The sequence below is a fragment of the Lytechinus pictus genome, chromosome 3, assembly GCF_037042905.1.
Source record: "Lytechinus pictus isolate F3 Inbred chromosome 3, Lp3.0, whole genome shotgun sequence".
Classification (NCBI taxonomy): domain Eukaryota; kingdom Metazoa; phylum Echinodermata; class Echinoidea; order Temnopleuroida; family Toxopneustidae; genus Lytechinus; species Lytechinus pictus.
The window spans coordinates 76837758-76858786 of NC_087247.1; the positions used below are offsets into that span (position 1 = coordinate 76837758).

The 21029-nt window shown below is 35.6% G+C and overlaps 1 protein-coding gene across 1 annotated transcript in view; it reads right to left on the bottom strand.

The window, feature by feature from the left end:
* The window catches only part of LOC129256675 (dual serine/threonine and tyrosine protein kinase), a 35728-nt gene that overhangs the window by 13294 nt on the left and 1405 nt on the right, over nucleotides 1-21029 (bottom strand). Inside the window, exons 2-6 of the mRNA XM_054894839.2 lie at nucleotides 15557-15682; nucleotides 11919-12102; nucleotides 11287-11443; nucleotides 3857-4106; nucleotides 1117-1366 (exon numbers count right to left, since the gene is read on the bottom strand). Of these exons, the coding sequence (XP_054750814.2) occupies nucleotides 1117-1366; nucleotides 3857-4106; nucleotides 11287-11443; nucleotides 11919-12102; nucleotides 15557-15682 (967 nt within the window). The remainder of the gene's footprint in view (nucleotides 1-1116; nucleotides 1367-3856; nucleotides 4107-11286; nucleotides 11444-11918; nucleotides 12103-15556; nucleotides 15683-21029) is intronic.

The window sequence follows — 21029 nt, forward strand, 5'->3', positions numbered from 1 at the left end:
AACTTAACCTTCGGTTAAGATTTGGTGTTGACGCCGCCGCCGCCGTCGGAAAAGCGGCGCCTATAGTCTCACTCTGCTATGCAGGTGAGACAAAAACTACCAGTATTGATTAATTATTCACAAAAACACCATTCATATGATAATAAAATATGTTCACTGACTTGTAATGACCTTGATCATGCAACCTGAAACTCATGCAAGATGTTCAATGATGCTTGATTACTCTTATGTCTTAAGTTTCATGAGCAAGATCTATGAACTATCAAATCTATGATGACAATTCAACAAATATACCCCCAACATGGCAAATGTTTGTTGACCATAAAGGACCTTTGACCTTGGTGGTTGACCTGAATTTTGCATGGGATGTTTAGTGATACGTGACACTTAATTACTCTTATGTCTAATTTTCATACACTAGATCCATAAACTTTCAAAGTTATGATGGCAATTCAACGAATTCCCCCAACATGGCCTTAGTTTGATGACACTAAATGACCTTTGACCCTGGTCATGTGACCTTAATCTTTCACAGGGTGTGCAGTGATACTTGATTGCTCTTAAGTCTAAGTTTCATGAACTAGATTGAAAACATTTCAAACTTATCAGGGCAATTCAACAAACATGGCATAAGTTCGTTTACCCTAGATGACTTTGACCTTGGTAATGTGACCTGAAACTCAGGCGGGATCTTAAGTGATACATCAATACCTTTATGTCAAAGATTAATGAGCTAGATCCATAAACAATGAAGGTTATGACGATATTTCAAAAAATTGAACCTTGGTTAAGATTTGGATGTCGATTACCCCAGCATGTTCTAAGTTCATTGACCCTAAATGACCTTTGACCTTGATCATATGACCTCAAACTCAGGCAAGATATATTTAGTGATACTTGATTACCCTTACATGTATGTCCAAGTTTCATGAACTAGGGCTGCATACTTACTAAGTTATGACATTTCAAAACTTAACCTTGGTTCAGATTTTAATTTTGACGCTGCCGCTGTCAGAAAAGTGGCGCCTCTAGCCTCGCTCTGCTATGCAGGTGAGACAAAAATGCATAAAAAAGAAAGCATCCCTAAAGATTAAATGGCTATCATGATCACTTTACCTTTCTTGACAGATGTCCATAGATGATCTTTATTGGCACACTGTTCAAAGGCCTGAGGAAGCTTGACATGACCTGCACACACATACCACAGTAAGATACCAAATGCATATGTATCTACACTGTTGTCATATTTGCCAGAAAAGAGTTCTGGAGCCATGTGAATGGGTGTTCCAACGATACTACCGCTCATCATTGCTTCAGGCTTGCAGAATCCAAGATCTGTGATCTTTCCTCTATCATGCTTGTCCAACTGAAAGGGATGGAATAGAAATACAAGTAGAAATATTCATCTCTCATTATAATGGAATAATACAGTAGCATGGCGTATCAGAGGTCATTAATGCAAACCAACAGCATAAACTGACGGTACTTCACATATCTTTGATTAAAAATACAACATATATCAAAATGTTCTGACAAGCACACCATTAATCTTGGTTGCAAGGAATCAAAAGTCCTCCTAAGCTAAAGAAAAATAGATCATCCAAATGGTCTCATGTCATAAGGTGGTCCAATATCGCGAACAGGATAAAAATGGTCAAATTTTTTTTTTTTCCATGTTATAGGTATTACCATTCTTCAAATAATGGAGGAGGATTTTATCCTAAAATACCTTTATTTTTTCTTAAGATTACTAATTCATATCTAATTAATACATTGATGTCAATGTAGATTTTGATTTTCAAATGCGTTTTTCTCAAATTGGACCTTTTGCACATAAAATGGTGTAAAAAATTAATGCTACATTGAATCACCCTTGTATTTTGCATTTGTATTATTTGAACATCAATGCACATCCATAAAAAAAAAATGGTAATCTGTTATTGCATGCATATTAATTACATCTAATTTTAATGATGTTTAATATCGCAATTTTTTCCAAAAAAGTGACTCTCAGCTTTAAATGCCTTGCAAATTCACTACACCATGAATATAAAAAAGGTTTTTTTTTGCAATGATACAAGACATAGTATAAATGAAGTTTACAAATTAAATAATTAACAATTATTTTCCTAAAATTTACTACTTAGATAGGTTGCAGAATAGAGCTAACATGCACATGTAGCTAATTCTTGAATATTTTCGAGGTTGTCAAATTTGAATAAAACTATTTACTTAGTTGTTCTTTGCATTTAAGCTGACTAGAAATATGAGACTGACAGTCAGTATACATGTACATGTACATATTATGACATAATAATACATGTTTTAATTGTTATTTAAGTTAATTAACTTTACATAATTTACCTGCATGCCTATATCTTTTTTATGAATGTACATCAACTTAAACAAGGCACAAGCGATTTTGTGTCTCGCCCACTTATGAATATAACCAGAAATATCATGATTTGCGAGGGCATGCAACAGAATTGTATAAAAACTTCATTGTGAAATGACTGGGATGGAATAAACACTTGTCATAAGAGCCTTGCACGTAAACTTTAATGTTGACCTAACAATAACCTTTGACCTTACCGTGTGACCTCCGACTGCAGCATAACATGCATGTCACGTAAGTACATCTACCATCCAAGTTTTGTTGAAAAGTGACTTACGGTTGCGGAGTTAGGTGTCATAAGAGAGTCTTGCATGTAAATTATAACATTGACCTGAAAATGACCTTTGACCTTACCATGTGACCTCCGAGTGCAGCATAACATGCAGATCCCCAAGTCCATCTACCATCCAAGTTTGGTTGAAAAGCGACTTACGGTTGCGGAGTTAGGTGTCATAAGAGAGTCTTGCATGTAAACTTTAACGTTGACCTGAAAATGACCTTTGACCTTACCATGTGACCTCTGACTGTAGCATAATATGCAGGTCCCCCAAGTCCATCTACCATCCAAGTTTGGTTGAAAAGCAACTTACGGTTGCGGAGTTAGGTGTCATAAGAGATTCTTGCATGTAAACTTTAACGTTGACCTGAAAATGTCCTTTGACCTTATCATGTGACCTCTGACTGCAGCATAACATGCAGGTCCCCCAAGTCCATCTACCATCCAAGTTTAGTTGAAAAGCGACTTACGGTTGTGGAGTTACATGTATGTGTCATTAGGTTTGTGACGGACGGACGCCGGACGACATTTGGATCCCTAAGTCTCGCCTTCACCTCTGGTGGGTGAGACAAAAAGTGATGCCTACATTGTAGAGTCTTTAAATAATTCTATTAAAGTGAAATTAGACCCAATCTATATTGAAATTTAAAGAATTTTGAAAAAAAAGTTGTTGAATGTGTGTATTGGCTAACCTTTTCCTACTTAATCGAGTATATCAATTAGGTAGATAATTAATAATTTAACTGTATAGGGACATTGCAATAGTTTCAAAAGTTTGTTTTTGACAACAAATGAACTTCATTTTGTTTAAGTAGTGAAATTTAACTCAACAAATGCTTTAAATGAACAAAAATCATGAGTTAAGCATCACATTTCAACATTTTTTCATTTTCTGCTTCAAACTGAATGTGCTGTAGTTTTTGTTGCTGATATTGTATTTATCTAATTTATAGTAATATATATAGCCTATAGTTCTAGCTTCAAAATGAGACCTTATACAACAAATTTGGCCATGGGGCTGTGATGTAGCTACAATTTATCCACAGCACTGTGTGGAAATTTGTTCATACGCCACCCTTTTTGCATACCCAACTTATGAAATGCGACCAAATACCCTTGGTAAAGACAGAGTTCAGTAGCAAAAGGCTCATAAGAACATGGCTAACATAAAGGATATTCCTTACCAATACATTCTTGAGCTTGATATCCCTATGAACCAGACCAAGACTATGAAGATACCGTACACCCTCAGCTACATCTAAAGCTACTTGTAATCTCTCAGGTAGTTCCATATTTGCCTTGATAGCAGTATGAAGATCTCGCTGCATTCGCTCCATCAGAAGTAATACTGCTGGAGAACAGCCCATTCCACCGTATCCATGATCAATCACAGAACCAATCAATGCCACGATACGATCATGTTCAGCAATGGATCTAGTTAGAAACAAGTACACTTTATTAGTAAGGAGTGCTAATTAATACAATTCATGTTATTCACATTGATCTTATAGTTCCTTAGAACAGATGACATATATTATTGTATATAATTCTTAATAAAGTGTAGAATTCTACAATGAAAGCAATCATGAAAAAATCCTGAATGAGGAGATTAGGGTACCTGTACCCTAATGAGGACTTTTTTTTGCTTTTCAAATTTTACATGGACGAAATAACATTTTTCCTTGGGAAAATGTGCCCCCCCCCCTTTTGGAAAATCCTTGATCCGCCCCTGCTATAACATATACATGTATATGCTGAGCTCATTTTGCAATGTTTTTCATCTTATAAATTTTGAACTTGAACAAAGGATTATTGCACGTTATATGAAAGATGCGTGTAAAGAGTGAATATGATTTTGTGCAAATTACTGTATTCTAAATACCTGATTTCCATATTTCAAATGAATTCTACATGTACATTGGCCAACATACTTCTTTTACTGTAGTGACAAACAAGTGGAGAGCCTCTGGCAGTCTTGCCTGCCGTACACCATTCAATAGAGCAGCAGTGCTGACTTTGAAAAAACTATTAATATAGTTATTTAAAAAACACAATTTATATGATAATAAAATACTAGGTACATTGACCCTAGATGACCTTTGACATTGGTCATGCGACCTGATCTCAAGCAGGATCGATGTTCAATGATACTAGATTACTCTAATGTCTAAGTTTCATGAACTACATGTAGATCTATAAACTTTCAAATTTACACGTATGATGGCAATTCAGCAAATACCTCCAACATGCCTGGCCAAAGTTTGTTGACCCTTAATGACCTTTGACCTTAGTCATGTGACCTGAAACTTGCACAGGATGTTTGCTGATACTTGATTGCTCTTATATCCAAGTTTCAATAACTCGATCTATAAACTTTCAAAGTTATGATGGCAATTCAACAAATACCCCCAATATATAATCTAAATTCATTGACCCTAAAATGACCTTTGACCTTGGTTATGTGACCTGAAACTCACAAAGGATATTCAGTGATACTTGATTACTCTTATGTCCAAGTTTCATGAACCAGATCCATAAACTTTCAAAGTTATGATGGAAATCAACAAATACCCCCAACATGGCCAAAGTACATGTATGTTGACCCTAAATGACCTTTGACTTTGGTCATGTGACTTAAAACTCAGGCAGGGTGTTCAGTAATACTTGATAACCATTAGGTCCAAGTTTCATGAACTATGCCCACACACTTTCCAAGTTATGACATTTCAAAAACTTAACCTTCGATTAAGATTTGGTTTTGACGACGCCGCCGCCGCTGCCGTCGGAAAAGCGGCGCCTATAGTCTCGCTCTGCTATGCATGTATATAAAGACAAAAAACTAACCTCCAAATACACATTTATGATTTAATTTCACTTTCACTTGTACAAAAAATAATTCAATTATTTGTATAAACCTACATGTAAGTTGTACATAAAAAGGTACAAAATAAAGCACACTTAAAAAGCTTTAAAAAACTCAAATATTAAAAAGGGATTATCTCAGGTATTAACAGCAATTATTTGTTTTTCCAGTCTCCTTGCGAGGCTAAAAAATAAAAGTAATATGTTAAACATAGTTAAAAGAAACCTGCATTAATTTATCTTGATACCCTCAAATAATTTTATGTCTATTGATATACCTCTAGTTTTTTTTACAACTTCTTGTTTAGGTTCAGATACAGTCATAAATTACATATTAATCAGGATATGTTTCTGTACATGAAATGTCTGTAATGGAGATGACAGCAGTGTTTATATTAAGCGAAGGGCATATAATTTTGTTGCCTTTCATAGAATAGGCTCAATGCCAAACACATGGACTTTAAACCAACAATCATATTGTCCTCTGTTCTTTCTGAGCATATATGTGTTGCTTGTTGTCATTGTCAGAAGAATTTACAGTACTGACTGACTAATGTAATTTTAATAATAACATCAATATGAAGAAATATTACTTTATCAAAGCTCATGTCAAAATAATTTTTTAAGTATTTCTCAAAGTATAGTTAACTGACTTTTTAATGAAAATTTTGAACAAAAGAAAAATTTATATCAACATAACAAGTGGAACGCCTCTGGCAGTCTCGCCTGCATTACGCAATTCAATATAGCAGCAGTGCGGCCTTTGAAAACAGCTAATGAATAATTATTCACACAAGAAAACACTGATATGATGATACAATATTATGTCCATTGACCCAAAATGGCCTGTGACCATGATCATGTGACCTAAGACATGTGCAAAACAATCATTCATACTTGTTTTATGTCGATGTTTCATGAGCTAGATGCATAAACTTTCTAAGATATGATGCCAATTCAACACATGCTCCCAACACGGCCAGAGTTCATTGACATTTAAATGACTTTTGATCTTGGTCATGTTCCTGAAACACGCACAGGGTATTCAGGGATACATTGCTGCTCTTGTGTCCAAGTTTCATGAACTACATGTAGATCCATAAACTTTTAAAGTTATGATGACAGTTCCACGAATACATGTATCCACAACATTACAAAAGTTTGTTGACCCTAAATGACATTTGACCTTGGTCATGTGACCTGACACTCCCACAGGATGTTCAAGGATACTTGATTGGTCATATGTCCAAGTTTCATGAACTACATGTAGATCCATAAAATTTTTAAGTTATGACAATTCCTCAACTACCCCCAACATGGTCAAAGTTTGCTGACCATAGGCATAAGTGACCTTTGACCTTGGTCACGTGACCTGAAACTCGCACATGATATTCACTGATGCATGGTTGCTCTTATGTCCATGTTTCATAAACTAGATCAATAAACTTTTAAAGTTATGACGATTCTTCAAATAACCCCAACATGGACAAAGTTCGTTAACCCTGAGTGACCTCTCACATTAATCACGTGACCCGAAACTCAGGCAGACTGTTCAGTAATATTGATTACTCTAATATGTCCAAGTGTCATGAACTCGGTCCATATACTCTCAAAGTTATGACGACATTTCAAAAACTTAACCTTGGTTAAGATTTCAATGTTGATGATGCCGCTGCCGTTAACCCCAATAAAGCCAAGTTATTTGGAGGGGGGGGGGGGGGGTTGAATGGTTCCATCCCAAAGATCTCGGCCGCCGACCATGCGAGCGCCACAAAAATTTGCACAGGGGTAGTGTGCGATGAAATCTACAGGGCTGTATGGTTAATTTGTCCTTAATGATAAAATTGATAGGATTTTTTTTAATGAATTAATGTATGCTAGTCATATCTAAGCGTAGAAAGCATTTTTGTAATTTTTAAAATAAATTTTGTATAAATTAGAATAATTAATTTTCTATAATAATTAAATTCTGTGTAGAACCTTGGTGAACCTCATGTAGCTCTCAGAAGAAGAAAAAAAAATCTAAATCAGTCAACAAATAAATATTTTTTGTGAGTTTTGAAAAATATGCATAAATTAGCATAGTTAATGAGTTTCAAAATTCTGTGTTGAAATTTTGTATCCCCACCTAGATCTATCATATATAGCAAACAAAATTAAAATTGGTCAACAAATAAAGAAGAAGCATTTTTTTTGTGTGATTATGGACAAATATTGCATAAATTAGCATTTATAATTTTCTAGTCAATGTGTCAAAATTCTGTGTTAGTGTTTGGTGAACCTCATGCAGCTCTACCAGATGGTAGAAATAAACTAGAAATTTGACGTGTCCAAAGGACACAGATGCCCCCGCTTAACACGATCAGAAATTCATTCAATATGATTAAACTTAATATTGTGCAGAAACCAATAATGAACAAATTTAGACCTTTGAACCAACTCGCATATATAATGAGCTGTGATCTTAGACCTTTGACCTGCGGACTCCAAATTCAAACTTAGTCTGTATTTTGGTGTCATCTACCTAAACACCCCAATTTTTTTAATCTGTTGAATATTTCATAAGTTATCATGCAGAAACCAACTCGCATATTCAATGAGCTGTGACCTTTGACCAGCGGACTACGAATTCGAACATAGCCTGTATTTTGGTGCCATCTACCTACACACCCACATTTTTGTAAATCTGTTGAACATTTTATAAGTTATAATGTGGAAACCAACTCGCATATTTAATGAGCTGTGACCTTTGACTTTTGGACTCCGAATTCAAACTCAGCCTGTATTTTTGTGTCATCTACCTACACACCAAAAAGTTTTAAAATCCATTAAGTATTTTTTGAGTTATTGTGCGGAAACCAACTCGCATATTCAATGTGCTGTGACCTTTGACATGCGGACTCCAAATTCAAACTCAGCCTGTATTTTTGTGTCATCTACCTACACACCAAAAAGTTTTAAAATCCATTAAATATTTTTTGAGTTATTGTGCGGAAACCAACTCGCATATTCAATGTGCTGTGACCTTTGACATGCGGACTCCAAATTCAAACTCAGCCTGTATTTTGGTGTCATCTACCTACACACCAAAAAGTTTTAAAATCCATTAAATATTTTTTGAGTTATTGTGCGGAAACCAACTCGCATATTCAATGTGCTGTGACCTTTGACCTGCGGACTCCAAATTCGAAATTAGCCTGTATTTTGGTGTCATCTACCTACACACCAAAATTTTTAAAATCTTTTAAATATTTTTTCGAGTTATTGCGCGGAAACCAAGTGGGGGGACGGACGAACAGGGGCAACGCTTAATGCCCCCTCCGGACTTCGTCTGCAAGGGGGCATAAAAATCAAAATCGGTCAACAAATAAAGAAGAATCATTTTGAAAATTTTGAAAAATAAGCATAAATTAATTTGCATAAATTAGCATAACAATATTTCTACTCAAATTCTGTGTAGATGTTTTGAATCCCCTACCTAGTGCTATCATATAAAGGAAACAGAACTGAAATGACGAAGAAGAAGCATTTTGAAATTGTGGACGGATGAAGGACGCCACACTCTGCTATGCAGGCGAGACAAAAATTGGTATTGCAATTTTTTCCTCATGTCTTTTGGTTTTTTTAATTTCTTAAGTATGTTATTTGACTTTTTTTCGATTTTAAGGCGAGACAAAAAAAAAACCTACATTTTTATACAAATTTCACTTTCATCACTTCTTTCACTAAAAATAAACATAACTGTCTTATATTATCATTATTAATATTGTCATCTCTTCGTCATTCTCTTTTTGATTTTTTGGGTTTTTACATGAATTCCCTTCTATTTGTTTCCTCAAAGGCAAAAGAACTAGAGTAAGAGCATGCAGGTACCAGGGTAATTTCACATTAATCAGAATAATTTTTTTTAGCAAAATGTACATATACTGAACCTATAAAAAGCAAACATTGAATGATATCAATATGACATAGCAATGGTGCAACCACAGGATAGCTATAAATTGAGTAACCCTTCATAATTTATTGAACCACATTGTAAACCAGATATCATTTCCTATATATCTCATGGTAGACTACTTCACTGGACAGATTACTCATCAGTAGTCAGTTCCAAAAATAGAAAGAGACAAAATAGTTTATGCCACCTGATATTCTAGAGATATAGACATCGTTCTCACTACCTTCCTAAAACTAATACTGGAAACTAGTTTAGTTTAACGTGTAATGAGAACGGTCGAAGCGATCTTGGAAGCGATCTTCCAAACCGGTTCATAAAATCACCTCGCGATGTAGTTTTCAAGATAGCTTTGCCTCGTTTAACTGGTTTTAGCGAAAGTGAGGACACAACTATTCTTTAGGAAGTGATCTTCGCACATTTTGAGCGCACTTCACACGACAGGTGTAGAATGCCTATGGTGTGGTGTCGATTATCGCCAAAAACGTGGCACCCCACTAAAAGCGTTTTCATAGCAACAAGATCGCTTTACGTGAAGTGATTTTGAAAACCACTCTCGTGTGATCAAATGGGAACGCTAGCAAAGTAGGGACAGTGATTTTCCGCGATCGTGGAAAACGGACGGAATTCACGGAAATGGCCTTTTGAAACGGAAAGTGGCATTTCAAATGGAAAATCACGGAAAACATATTTTTCCTCAAAATACACAGAACAGCAACATAAATTACTCTAAAATCTCAACAAATATGAATATTAAATGGCCACAAAACACGATCTCACTTCACTACAAAGTATGACAATCCACACATCGTGACTGCTCTTGACTCCATCACTCTCGATCGTACCCCGCGCCGCGCCCCGGCCTGTGGCCAGCGGCGGGGTCGGCTGTATCGAAAACATTCACATGCACACATCGTTTGATTTAACAACACGGCCGTGTGTTGCTGCCCTCTACGTTTGAAGATGTGACAGCACGATCTTCCGGTCTTGAAATCCAAAATGGCGGATAGGCTGAAGTCGTTGAATGCTCAAAACGATGTCCAAAACCCCCCAAAATTAACGATAACATTTCATTCAACCGTATAATAATGCTAATAATGTGAAAGGTGAGGATGTATTCATGTTAAATGGTTTGTCAAAATATTTTGTGTACCTGCATAGATCCGATTAGAGCAGATTCTACTGCGTTGTTGGTACAGTGGCAGATACAAATTTTGACCAGCGCGAGTGATGTGATATTGCTACTGTATGGGTAGACGGAATTGTCAATTTTCCGTGTACACAAAGTCTATGGGGAAACGGAATTTCCGTTTTCTGACAAGCTGAAATGGAATTTACAATTTTCTGAAACGGAAAAGGCAATTTTTTAAAACGGAAAATCACTGTCCCTAGCAAAGCGATCTTCTAAACTGGTTTCCTGAACCGGTTTCCACTAAACTAGTTTTAGAAAACGTAATGAGAATGGTGTCATATTCACCCTTTCCTGACTGAAATGGCAAAAACATTGCTCACAGGAAATGAATCCTAAATACAGATAATCATAACATTTAACGAAAACACCCTTCTCCCTCTCAAGATAGGAATATTGAGCATTTTAAATGTCTCCACTTTGGGTATAAAGAATAAAATAATATGTGACATGTTGATTCAAATGGCAGATGAACTTAATGGTCATATTAGAAAGAAAACAATGTATTACAACAAATAATACTGACAATTATATGAATCAGTGGATGAAATTATTGAACATCTAGCATAAAACTATTATAAAAGCAAAAGACCTGAACAAAGATTTACCTTGTGTAGTGGAACTCCATGGCCAAGTCATTCCAATGTTTATCATCTGGAGGTACAACAGATTTGACAGCACAGTGGGTCACACCACCCCAAGAACGACATGAGTATACCACCCCATATTGACCACGCCCAATCTCTCGCTCAAGTTTTGGCATTCCTGTCAAAAACAAAGTAATCATGGATATCATCTGTCAAGAAATAAATGTCAATATAAGTATATAATATTTGTACCATGTAACTGATATTAATACTATTTATGTATTCTGTTATTCCTGTTATCAAAGCTAAATGTAGCACTCAGCAAACAATGGTTTCATGGGAAATTCTTTAATATCAAGTTAATTGTCAGTATACAATTGTAGATCAGGTACATTTACATCAACTCAACTTTGTGAAATCATGACATCTTAACTGGCCAACACAGATAATCACATATGGGAAATTGTCATGCTCATTTTTCTCATATTTCTCAACTACTAGAACTTTTTCCATAATTATTTGGCTCATATTCCTCATTCACAAATAAAACACTGAAGTGGTTATTGGATTCTGTTTGAAATCATTTGGATGTCTATCATTAATACAACTGGCATTCATTTTCAACATGCTACATTGAAGGAATAACACCTTACCATAGAGCACCATATCCCTGAGTGAAGTACTCTCTAGAGCAAGACGGGCTAACCGAGGAGCATAGACCTTCCTTACTTTCATTCTCTGTTCTTCAGTTTTCTCTAACCTACCAGAATGCTTTTGTTCAAGTTGACGAAGAGACGTTGAGAAAGACTCATGAGAGTTGTTGAGTCGAGCTCGAAACTGCATATGAACAGATAATAAAATGAGTTATTAATATGAAATAAAAACAAGTGGAACGCCTCTGGCAGTCTCGCCTGCATTACGCGATTTAATATAGCAGCAGTGCTAACTTTGAAAACTACAATAAAATAATCATTCACAAAAACACCATTCATATAATGACATAATACCACGTTCATTGACCATGAATGACATTTGAACGGTGACTTAAGACTTGTCAACTACACCCATGTCCATATTTCATTCACTCTATCCATAAACTTTCAAAGTTATGATGGCAATTCAACACTTACCCCAGAGCTGCCAAGTTGTATTTTGCATTTTCAGTATTCTTATCTCCCAAAATCAGTATTTTGACAAAAAAATCAGTATTTTTACCGTGTGAGATAAATATTTTGTATTTTTCCCCAAAAAAGTGTATTTCATAATAAAATGCTTGGCGCACTCGCCCATCACGGCACTCAAGCTGCATGCAAGCTAAACTGTGCACTACTCTTGAAGATGAAAAAAAAAAAACATTGAAACTTGTGTATATCTCACCCTGGTTTTTACAAAATGATTGAAAAAAAACAAGTTACCTGAAATTACATTGATCTAATAACCATATTTGTGTACGTTTCATGAAATAGAGACATATAGAGATGATTTTTCTCAATAAATTTCGATTTTGTAAAAAAAAAAAAAAAAAAAAAAAAAATGATTTTTTTTTTTTTTTTTTTTTTTTTTTTAAATACAAAAAACGTATTTTTTAAAGAAAAAACGTACTGCCGTATTTTGGTTGCAAAAACGTACTAAATACGGAAAAATCGTACTACTTGGCAGCTCTGTTACCCCAACATGGCCTAAGTTTATTGACCTTAACTGACCTTTGACCTTGGTTTTGTGACCTGAAACTCACAGGGGATGTTCAGTGATACTTGATTACTCTTATATCCCAAGTTTTGTGAACTAGATCTATAAATTTTCAAAGTTATGATGGTAATTCAACAAATACCCCCAACTTGGCCAAAGTTCATTGACCCTAAATGACCTTTGACCTTGGTCATGTGACCTGATACTCAGGCAGGATGTTCACTCATACTTGATTAACCTTATGTCCAAGTATCATGAACTAGATCTATAAATTTTCAAAGTTATGATAGTAATTTAACAAATACACCCAACTTGACCAAAGTTCATTGACCCTAAATGACCTTTGACCTTGGTCACGTGACCTGAAACTCGAGCAGGATGTTCACTAATACTTGATTAACCTTATGCCCAAGTTTCATGAACTAGGTCCATATACTTTCTAAGTTATGATGTCATTTCAAAAACTTAACCTTCGGTTAAGATTTTGAAAATAATTCTCCAAACATGGTCTGAGTTCATTGACCCTAAATGACCTTTGACCTTGGTCATGTGACCTGAAACTCAGGTAGGATGTTCAGTAATACTTGATTATCCTTATGGCCAAGTTTTATGAACTAGGTCAATATACTTTCTAAGTTATGATGTTGACGCCGCCGCCGCCGTCGGAAAAGCGGCGCCTATAGTCTCGCTCTGCAATGCAGGCGAGACAAAAAACCATATCTTTGTTTAAATAACATACCTACGCATTAAATATTTATTAAATATCTTGAGTACAGCATGGCAACATTTGTAAATATTTTCGCTCAGTAGTCACAAAAATAAATCATTGTTTTATGTATTTTGTGGTAAAAATATGAATATCACAATTTTATTCGAAAACTTTAAATCATGACTTGTTATTGTTGTCTCAGTATTAAAGGGTTTAAATCTGATGTTATATTTTATCTCTTAGTGGGCTATATTTTTCATGAATTCTGTAATCTAATTGGTTGATTTGTTAGTGAGACAAGCCCGTATAAATAACCCATTTTACTTGGGCACAATGATCAAACAGGTAATATGAGCCCGTATTACCTGTTGGGAGTCTGGTTTTGTCGTTTTAAATTTGTTTACATTGTAACGCTCATGCCCAGTGCAGATTTCAACCACGTAATATGAGCCTGTATTACGTGCCTATTCGAGCATCCCGCTGCGCACTACTATTTGCGCATCAATTTCAATGGCAAAATGTGCATTCTTTTTAATAGTGTGATCATTGTGATGTCATGAATGACTTTCTTTCCAAAACAACTCTCAAAATGCAGGGTTTCTCTTTTTTTTAGTTCTATTCTATTCATTTTCCCTATTCTGCAATAACATAAGGATACACTTAAAGAGATAAAATCGCTACACCCTGCTTGTTCTTATGAAATATCTATGTGAACAAGCAGGGTGTAACTAATACTATTACATCAGATTTTGGTTTGATGAATATGAAGAAGTGTAATCCCAACCAATACCAAGGGACCAAATCAACATCACATGTTTAACTACTAGTTTAATAGCTTATTTTCATTTTCTCAATGTTTTTGATACCTTGAACTTTGATCTTAAAAACATCATAAATTTAAGAAAAGGCTGAGAAATTTCTCAAATTTCTGCATGGCTATGAATTTAGCCAATACATGGAAGTTTGCACAGAGTTTTACATAAGGCACATGTAAGATGTGCCCCATTGTTATTAATTCAATCATTGTATTTGGACAGTTTTTCAGACTTCTAAATGGTTCATTCAAGAATGAGTGGTTTGGACAAAATTTTGTGCTTTATATGAGACTATAGGAGCAGATGATGTCCTAAAATAAACCACATAGTACACTTTATTGCACTTTCCCTTTCAAAACTTGAGCATTGACAGGAAGTTATGTTGTGATTGCCTCATTAATTTCTAATTCAAAAGAGTAGCAGCTTTTTTCATCACATTTCAATTTCATAATTTAATATTTATAAACTAGATAAATGATTACTTTTGTGGGCAAAATGATTTCTTCATTCAATTCCAACTCTATAAAAAGTATAGGAGTACTTTAAAGCAGTTGTTGTTAAACATGGTCTCTGTGTGTAACAGGTTAAAATAACTTGGTACTAAATAATTTTGAAGATATCTAGTAAGTAGTAAACAGGCCTTTAGTAGAATGCCTTTTTTGTTCTACATTTCAGCAATTGCTTTGGATTACCAAAACTTAATACTACTTCAAAGTGTATTATTTAAAAAGGAACATATTTACAATGATAACAATATGATTAAAAGAATGACTGAATAAAATTTGCCCTAAAGGAAAGTGTTGAAAATTGCCAACTGTTTATGCAAAGAGGTTCAAACGAACATGGGTTAGGGAAATGTGATACATCACTTCCTTGGAAATGGGAGTAAAAATAATGTAGCCGTTGCCTGTGAAACTAATGGCTCCAAACTCAAGATAAATTTGTTGTCAGTCTTAGAACCACTGTTGGAAGTCTGGAGTTTTTAGGGCAGCAAGGTAGTGGCGCACGGCACACCAACTCATGCAGATATTTTGCATTGATCCGCTTCGTTCAAGAGTAAACCTTTGTTATAATTTACCTGAGAGCAGATGCTTTTAGCAAGCTTGGATTCATCAAGATTGTTAATCATAGTCTGTGCAACCTTCCTCTTCCATTCTGTATCAACCCTTGTAGGTGTCTTGAAAGGTTTGATAGACTGAAAGAACTAGAAAGCAGAGGGTAGAAAAAAAGATACAAAGATACATCAATGCAATAGTTTCTCATATTTCTTATACATGTACAGTCTGCATGAAAGTAAATGAAATAAGGTAGTCCATATGTGGGATCAATAATAACACTAGAAATGTGACGGACACAGATGCCCCCACTTAACGTGATCAGAAATTCATTCAATATGATTGAACTTAACCACTTGACTGCGTAGCACGTAATATTACATGCTTGGCGAGCGTGCGGGGCATGTAATATTACGTGCTTGACCTATCTTCTGTTTGAAGCGTCAGCACCGCGCTGCGCTGTTAATACCCCTACGATGAAAACAGCACATGTATATAAAATTTCAGACTATGGACACCAGATGGTGCTATTCCACAAGTTTTCTAAACCTTTGCAGTGATTTATAAATGTTTGTATTCACTTTTCCATAGTGAAAGTGTACTGCGCTCAGTTCAAAATGGCGACTCGCAGTGGAGAAGTGAATCGGAAGGATTTTGACAAAACTTTTGATGATAGGAGTGATAAATTTAGTGAAAGATCCGAGTCAGAAGGGGAGGATAATGTTTTTGTATGGATATTGGAAATAGTGATGAGGAAAGTGATGTGATTATTTATAATTTTTCCCCCAAGTTGCTGTCGGTTGTAGTCCCAGATAGAGCTAAGTTGTTAGTCCCATTCAGTAGCACCAGGGGGTCAGTGCGCATTACAGTCTATAGCTGTCAAGTGGTTAATATCGTGCAGAAACCAATATGCATATACAATGAACAAATTTAGACCTTTAAACCAACTCACATATATAATGAGCTGTAACCTTAGACCTTTGACCTGCGGACTCCAAATTCAAACTTAGCCTGTATTTTGGTGTCATCTACATACACACCAACAAATTTTAAAATCAATTAAATATTTTTTGAGTTATTGCACGGAAACCAACTCTCATATTTAATGAGCTGAGACCTTTGACCTGCAGACTCCGAATTCAAACTTAGCCTGTATTTTGGTGTCATCTACCTACACACCCAATTTTTTTAAAAATCCATTCCATATTTTTTTAGTTATTGAGCGGAAACCAACTCGCATATCTAATGAGCTGCGACCTTTGACCTTTGAAGGGCGGAGACAGAATTCAAACGTAGCCTGTATTTTGGTGTCATCTACCTACACATAAAATTTTTCTTAAATCCATTAAATATTTTTTGAGTTATTGCGTGGAAACCAAGGCTGCGTTTATGCGACCTCAAGCCAGAATCATGATTTGAATCATGATTCAAAACACAAACATGAATCACAATATCACAGAATCAGCGTTTAGACGACCTTCATTCCAATGCTGTTTCTCCTCAAATTCGGGCCAATCCAGTGCGCATCACTAGTGCGCAGTTTGACAGAGGAAGTTTTTCGCACGTGTTTCGGCTCTCAAAAAATCTTTTGCTTCCAGAATTCAGTTTATACCTCACTTTGTTTACTTCTATCATATAGGGTACATATGCTTCTATTCATCTTGTTAGTTTATCCAAAATGGTGTTCGGAAGTGAATTTCAGCGTAGATCCAATTTAATATTGATACTGTATACTCAACAACAACTGAGATCATTGTCTGTCCAGTTAATTCATTTACTAGAACTTGAAGTTGAAGACGTGACCAAAAAATGAAAAGTAGTGGACGATGCGATGACCAACGCAGAACTTGAACATGACAAGAAATGCATGCGTAGTACATAATCATGTACATGTACAATGAGCATATAGAGCGCCTTGAGCTTGGCAAGAGTCAAACCGAAAGTAGCCCGACACAACAGTGAGGTCATAGAATCATGATTGTAATCACGATATCATTTATTCAAACATTTTCGTACGTGATTCTGCAGAAACGTCTTTCCAAACACCCCTTTTTTCGTGTTTCATGTTTGTGATTCTAATCATGATTATATTCAATTTCGACTAAACGCAATCGTGATTCTGCAGAATCATGATTTGAATCATGATTCAGATCATGATTCTAGGGTAAAAAAGTGGCGGATAAACGCACCCCAAGTGGGGGGACGGACAGAAGGACAGGGGTTTAAGGGTTTAATGCCCCCTCCGGACTTGGTCTGCGGGGGCATAAAAATAAGTTTGACATGTTCATGCTTTATTCCAATACATAAGTTAATTTGATGCACAATAAACTTACTAGTATATGTTGGAATAAAGTGTGAACCTGTCTATCTATATATATATATATGCATACATCCTACGTAAGGGCGAAGTCTATGAATGGGTTTATTCCGTTATAATACCCATCGTTTATTATTTATTTTAGGCGCATTTCGAACAATGAAAGAAGACAAAAAAAATTTCCTCAAATGCAGATGTACAGGTAGAAAGATATATAGATAAATATATATATATATATGAAGAGCTCACTTGCAAAAGGGGTTAGGTCCATTTTTCATCAAATTTGATTTTTTTTTTGTCTCAATGTGTAGATTTTTAGTAGCTCTATAAGATGATACCAAAGAAAAGTTGGAATTCCCATTCCCATTAAAATTGAACTAAAATGGCAAAAAAATATCACTTTTTTTCAAAAGGGGTTAGGTCCATTTCAGTTTGGTTGCAAAAGGGGTTAGGTTCACACATAATTTTTTTTTAAAGAATATTTAAAAAAAATATGAAGACAGGTAGATTTCTTTTATACCAAATTTTAAGTTCTCATGATAGAGTATCATGAAAATTTACTTTCGCATAAGAATATTGCAATATGGGAGAAATTGAAAAATGAACCCCTTTGGCAACCAAACTCTTCTGAAGAGCTCATTTGTCAAAAGAGGTTAGGTCCATTTTTCATTAATTTTATTGTTTTCTGTCTCAAAAACTCTAAATTTTTAGTTGCTCTGATGATCATATACCAAATAAAATTTGAACTTCAAATGAAAACGTGAATAAAAGTGGCAAAGAAAAAAAATCACTTTTTTAATCAAAAGAGATTGGATTCATTTCATTTTGTTAGCAAAAGGGGTTAGGTCCACAATAATAATTTTTTTTAAATACATAGAAAAAATGAAAACAGGTAGACTCTTTCATACCCAATTTTATGTTCAGTTTCTCATAAGAATATTGCAATAAGTGAGAATAAAAAACATGGTTTTTCTCAGAATGGTCCAAAGTGGATCTTACCCCTTTTCGAACTACTCTTAATATATATACATATACATACATACATACATATATTAAGCCCGAGTCGAATCGATTTTAAAATCAGGGTTCAAGGAAGTCATCGAGCGCCAGTGTAGATTTTGCAAAATCGGTGCATCGAAGAAAAAAAAAAAAATTAGTCGGCTGGCCAATTCGTTTGGTTCACACAATCATCAAAATAAACAGTAATGTCCAACTTGACTACTACTCACTTGATTTACCGTATTCCCCCAAAATGAAACCGATTGTGCAATTATGATGCCTATATAGTCACCATTAATTTGAAGTTTATTTCGATGATTTCAATCATAGTTTGACTCTTACTCGTCTGCTCGTGCAGAGATAATTTATGCACGATGAATTCATGAATGGAAGTCATCGCCATCGATCGTGCATGCGCAGTACTGTGCTATGATCAAACCAGAAAAATTGCCGGGAAATTGACGCGATCAACATAAATATACCTTGCATTCATGAACAATATTAATATGACCATAGAATATTATCTAATCGTAATATTTAACAATAATTTGCATGATAATCATTAATATGCATTTAGAGCTTGATATGAAACGTTTGTATTTTGTTTCAATTTTCAATGATGGACATCACATGACGATCTAATTGAGTGAGTGCACTTGTCTAAAAAAAATTATCACGTCAGGATTGATTCTCGAACATTGTCAACATGCAGAAACTTTTTCAAGATCGTAATATCACCATATAATAACATTTTACATGACAAAACAGAGAAAATTGCGTATGATATTTTTTTTCCATCAATTCGAAGCTAGTTTGTGCCCAACTTTGGGATCTGATTTCATGAATGGAAAATATGTCATACAGTACGTCATCGAACGCATGCGCATTGTGCTTTTCTCGGAGACGTCTTGATGACAGTTTTGATATTTCCATATGAACATAACATACTTTGCTGACATTGTCAATATTTTTAGTATGGCCATAAAATCTTATTAAATCGTAATTATTTAACATCCAATAATAATTTATATGAATTCAGAGCTCGATCAGAGACATTCGTATTTATGTCGATCGCATGCTCTTGTGTCTAAAATAAAAAATGGATTATCATATCAGGATTAATTCTCGAACATCGTCATAACTCATATTCCACAATCTTTCCTCACAATCGTTATATCAGCATTAAATTTACGTATTATATTTATTCTCATCAATTTGGAGCTCATTTTGGATCCAACTACACGATCTTGGTGACAGCCCGCGAGACCGATTTTTTTTCCCTTCATTGGTTGCCGCGGTCGAGTGGTATAAGGCGCCTCGTTGCAGCGGCGTAACAGGTGCCTGTTATATCAGGGGGGGAGGGGGGGGGGGGGGCAGAGCCAAATATTACGGGAAGCGCGTTCCGGGGGGAGAGTGTACTTACCCCCCCCGCGAGAAGCGTGGAAGGTCCGACGTTCCTTTGAATTGTTCCTTATCTGTTCTCGCTCATCTTGATACGTCCTCTGCCTGTTATCGGAGGGGGGGGGCAGAGCTAAAAAAATTACCGGTAACTAAATCCAGAATCGGTGGCTTTGCTAGGATTTCATTTAGGGGGCGGTGGTGAACACGCAAAGCGTGTGAAACACTTGATGAGCGCGCAAAACGCGTTGCCGGGGGAAATCATGCATGGAGGGAGAAGCTGTGACGATCCCTTGAACTATTCCTTGTCTGCTCTTTGCGTCTTACGTTCTCCTATATCTTTTTATTTTCTCGCTCACGTTTCTCCCTTTTTTGGGGGGGGTTAGCATTTTTTTTTTTTTTTTTGCTACGAGGGTGTAATCAATTAATAGATATAATTGTTCATTTTTTTATTTATTCATTCAACTATTCATCAATAGATTCCTTTTTTAATATCAATTTTTTAGATAACATTTCAGCTTCTGCCGGAGTATTATTAGACTGGGAATGCTTTTCATAATACTACGAAATCGGACACCCCATCCCTCTCTCACTTCATCGTCTAACGAAATCATACCATACAGTCAGGGGGGGGGGGGGGCAAGTGACAAGGATGAGCAAGGGGGGGGGGGTGTAGGCATAGACATATATAGGCACAATTTTTTCAAGGGGGGGCTGCTGATAATCATTGCCCAAATATCAATTTCACAGTTTTTAATTTTCGAGCGAGCGAAGCGAGTGAA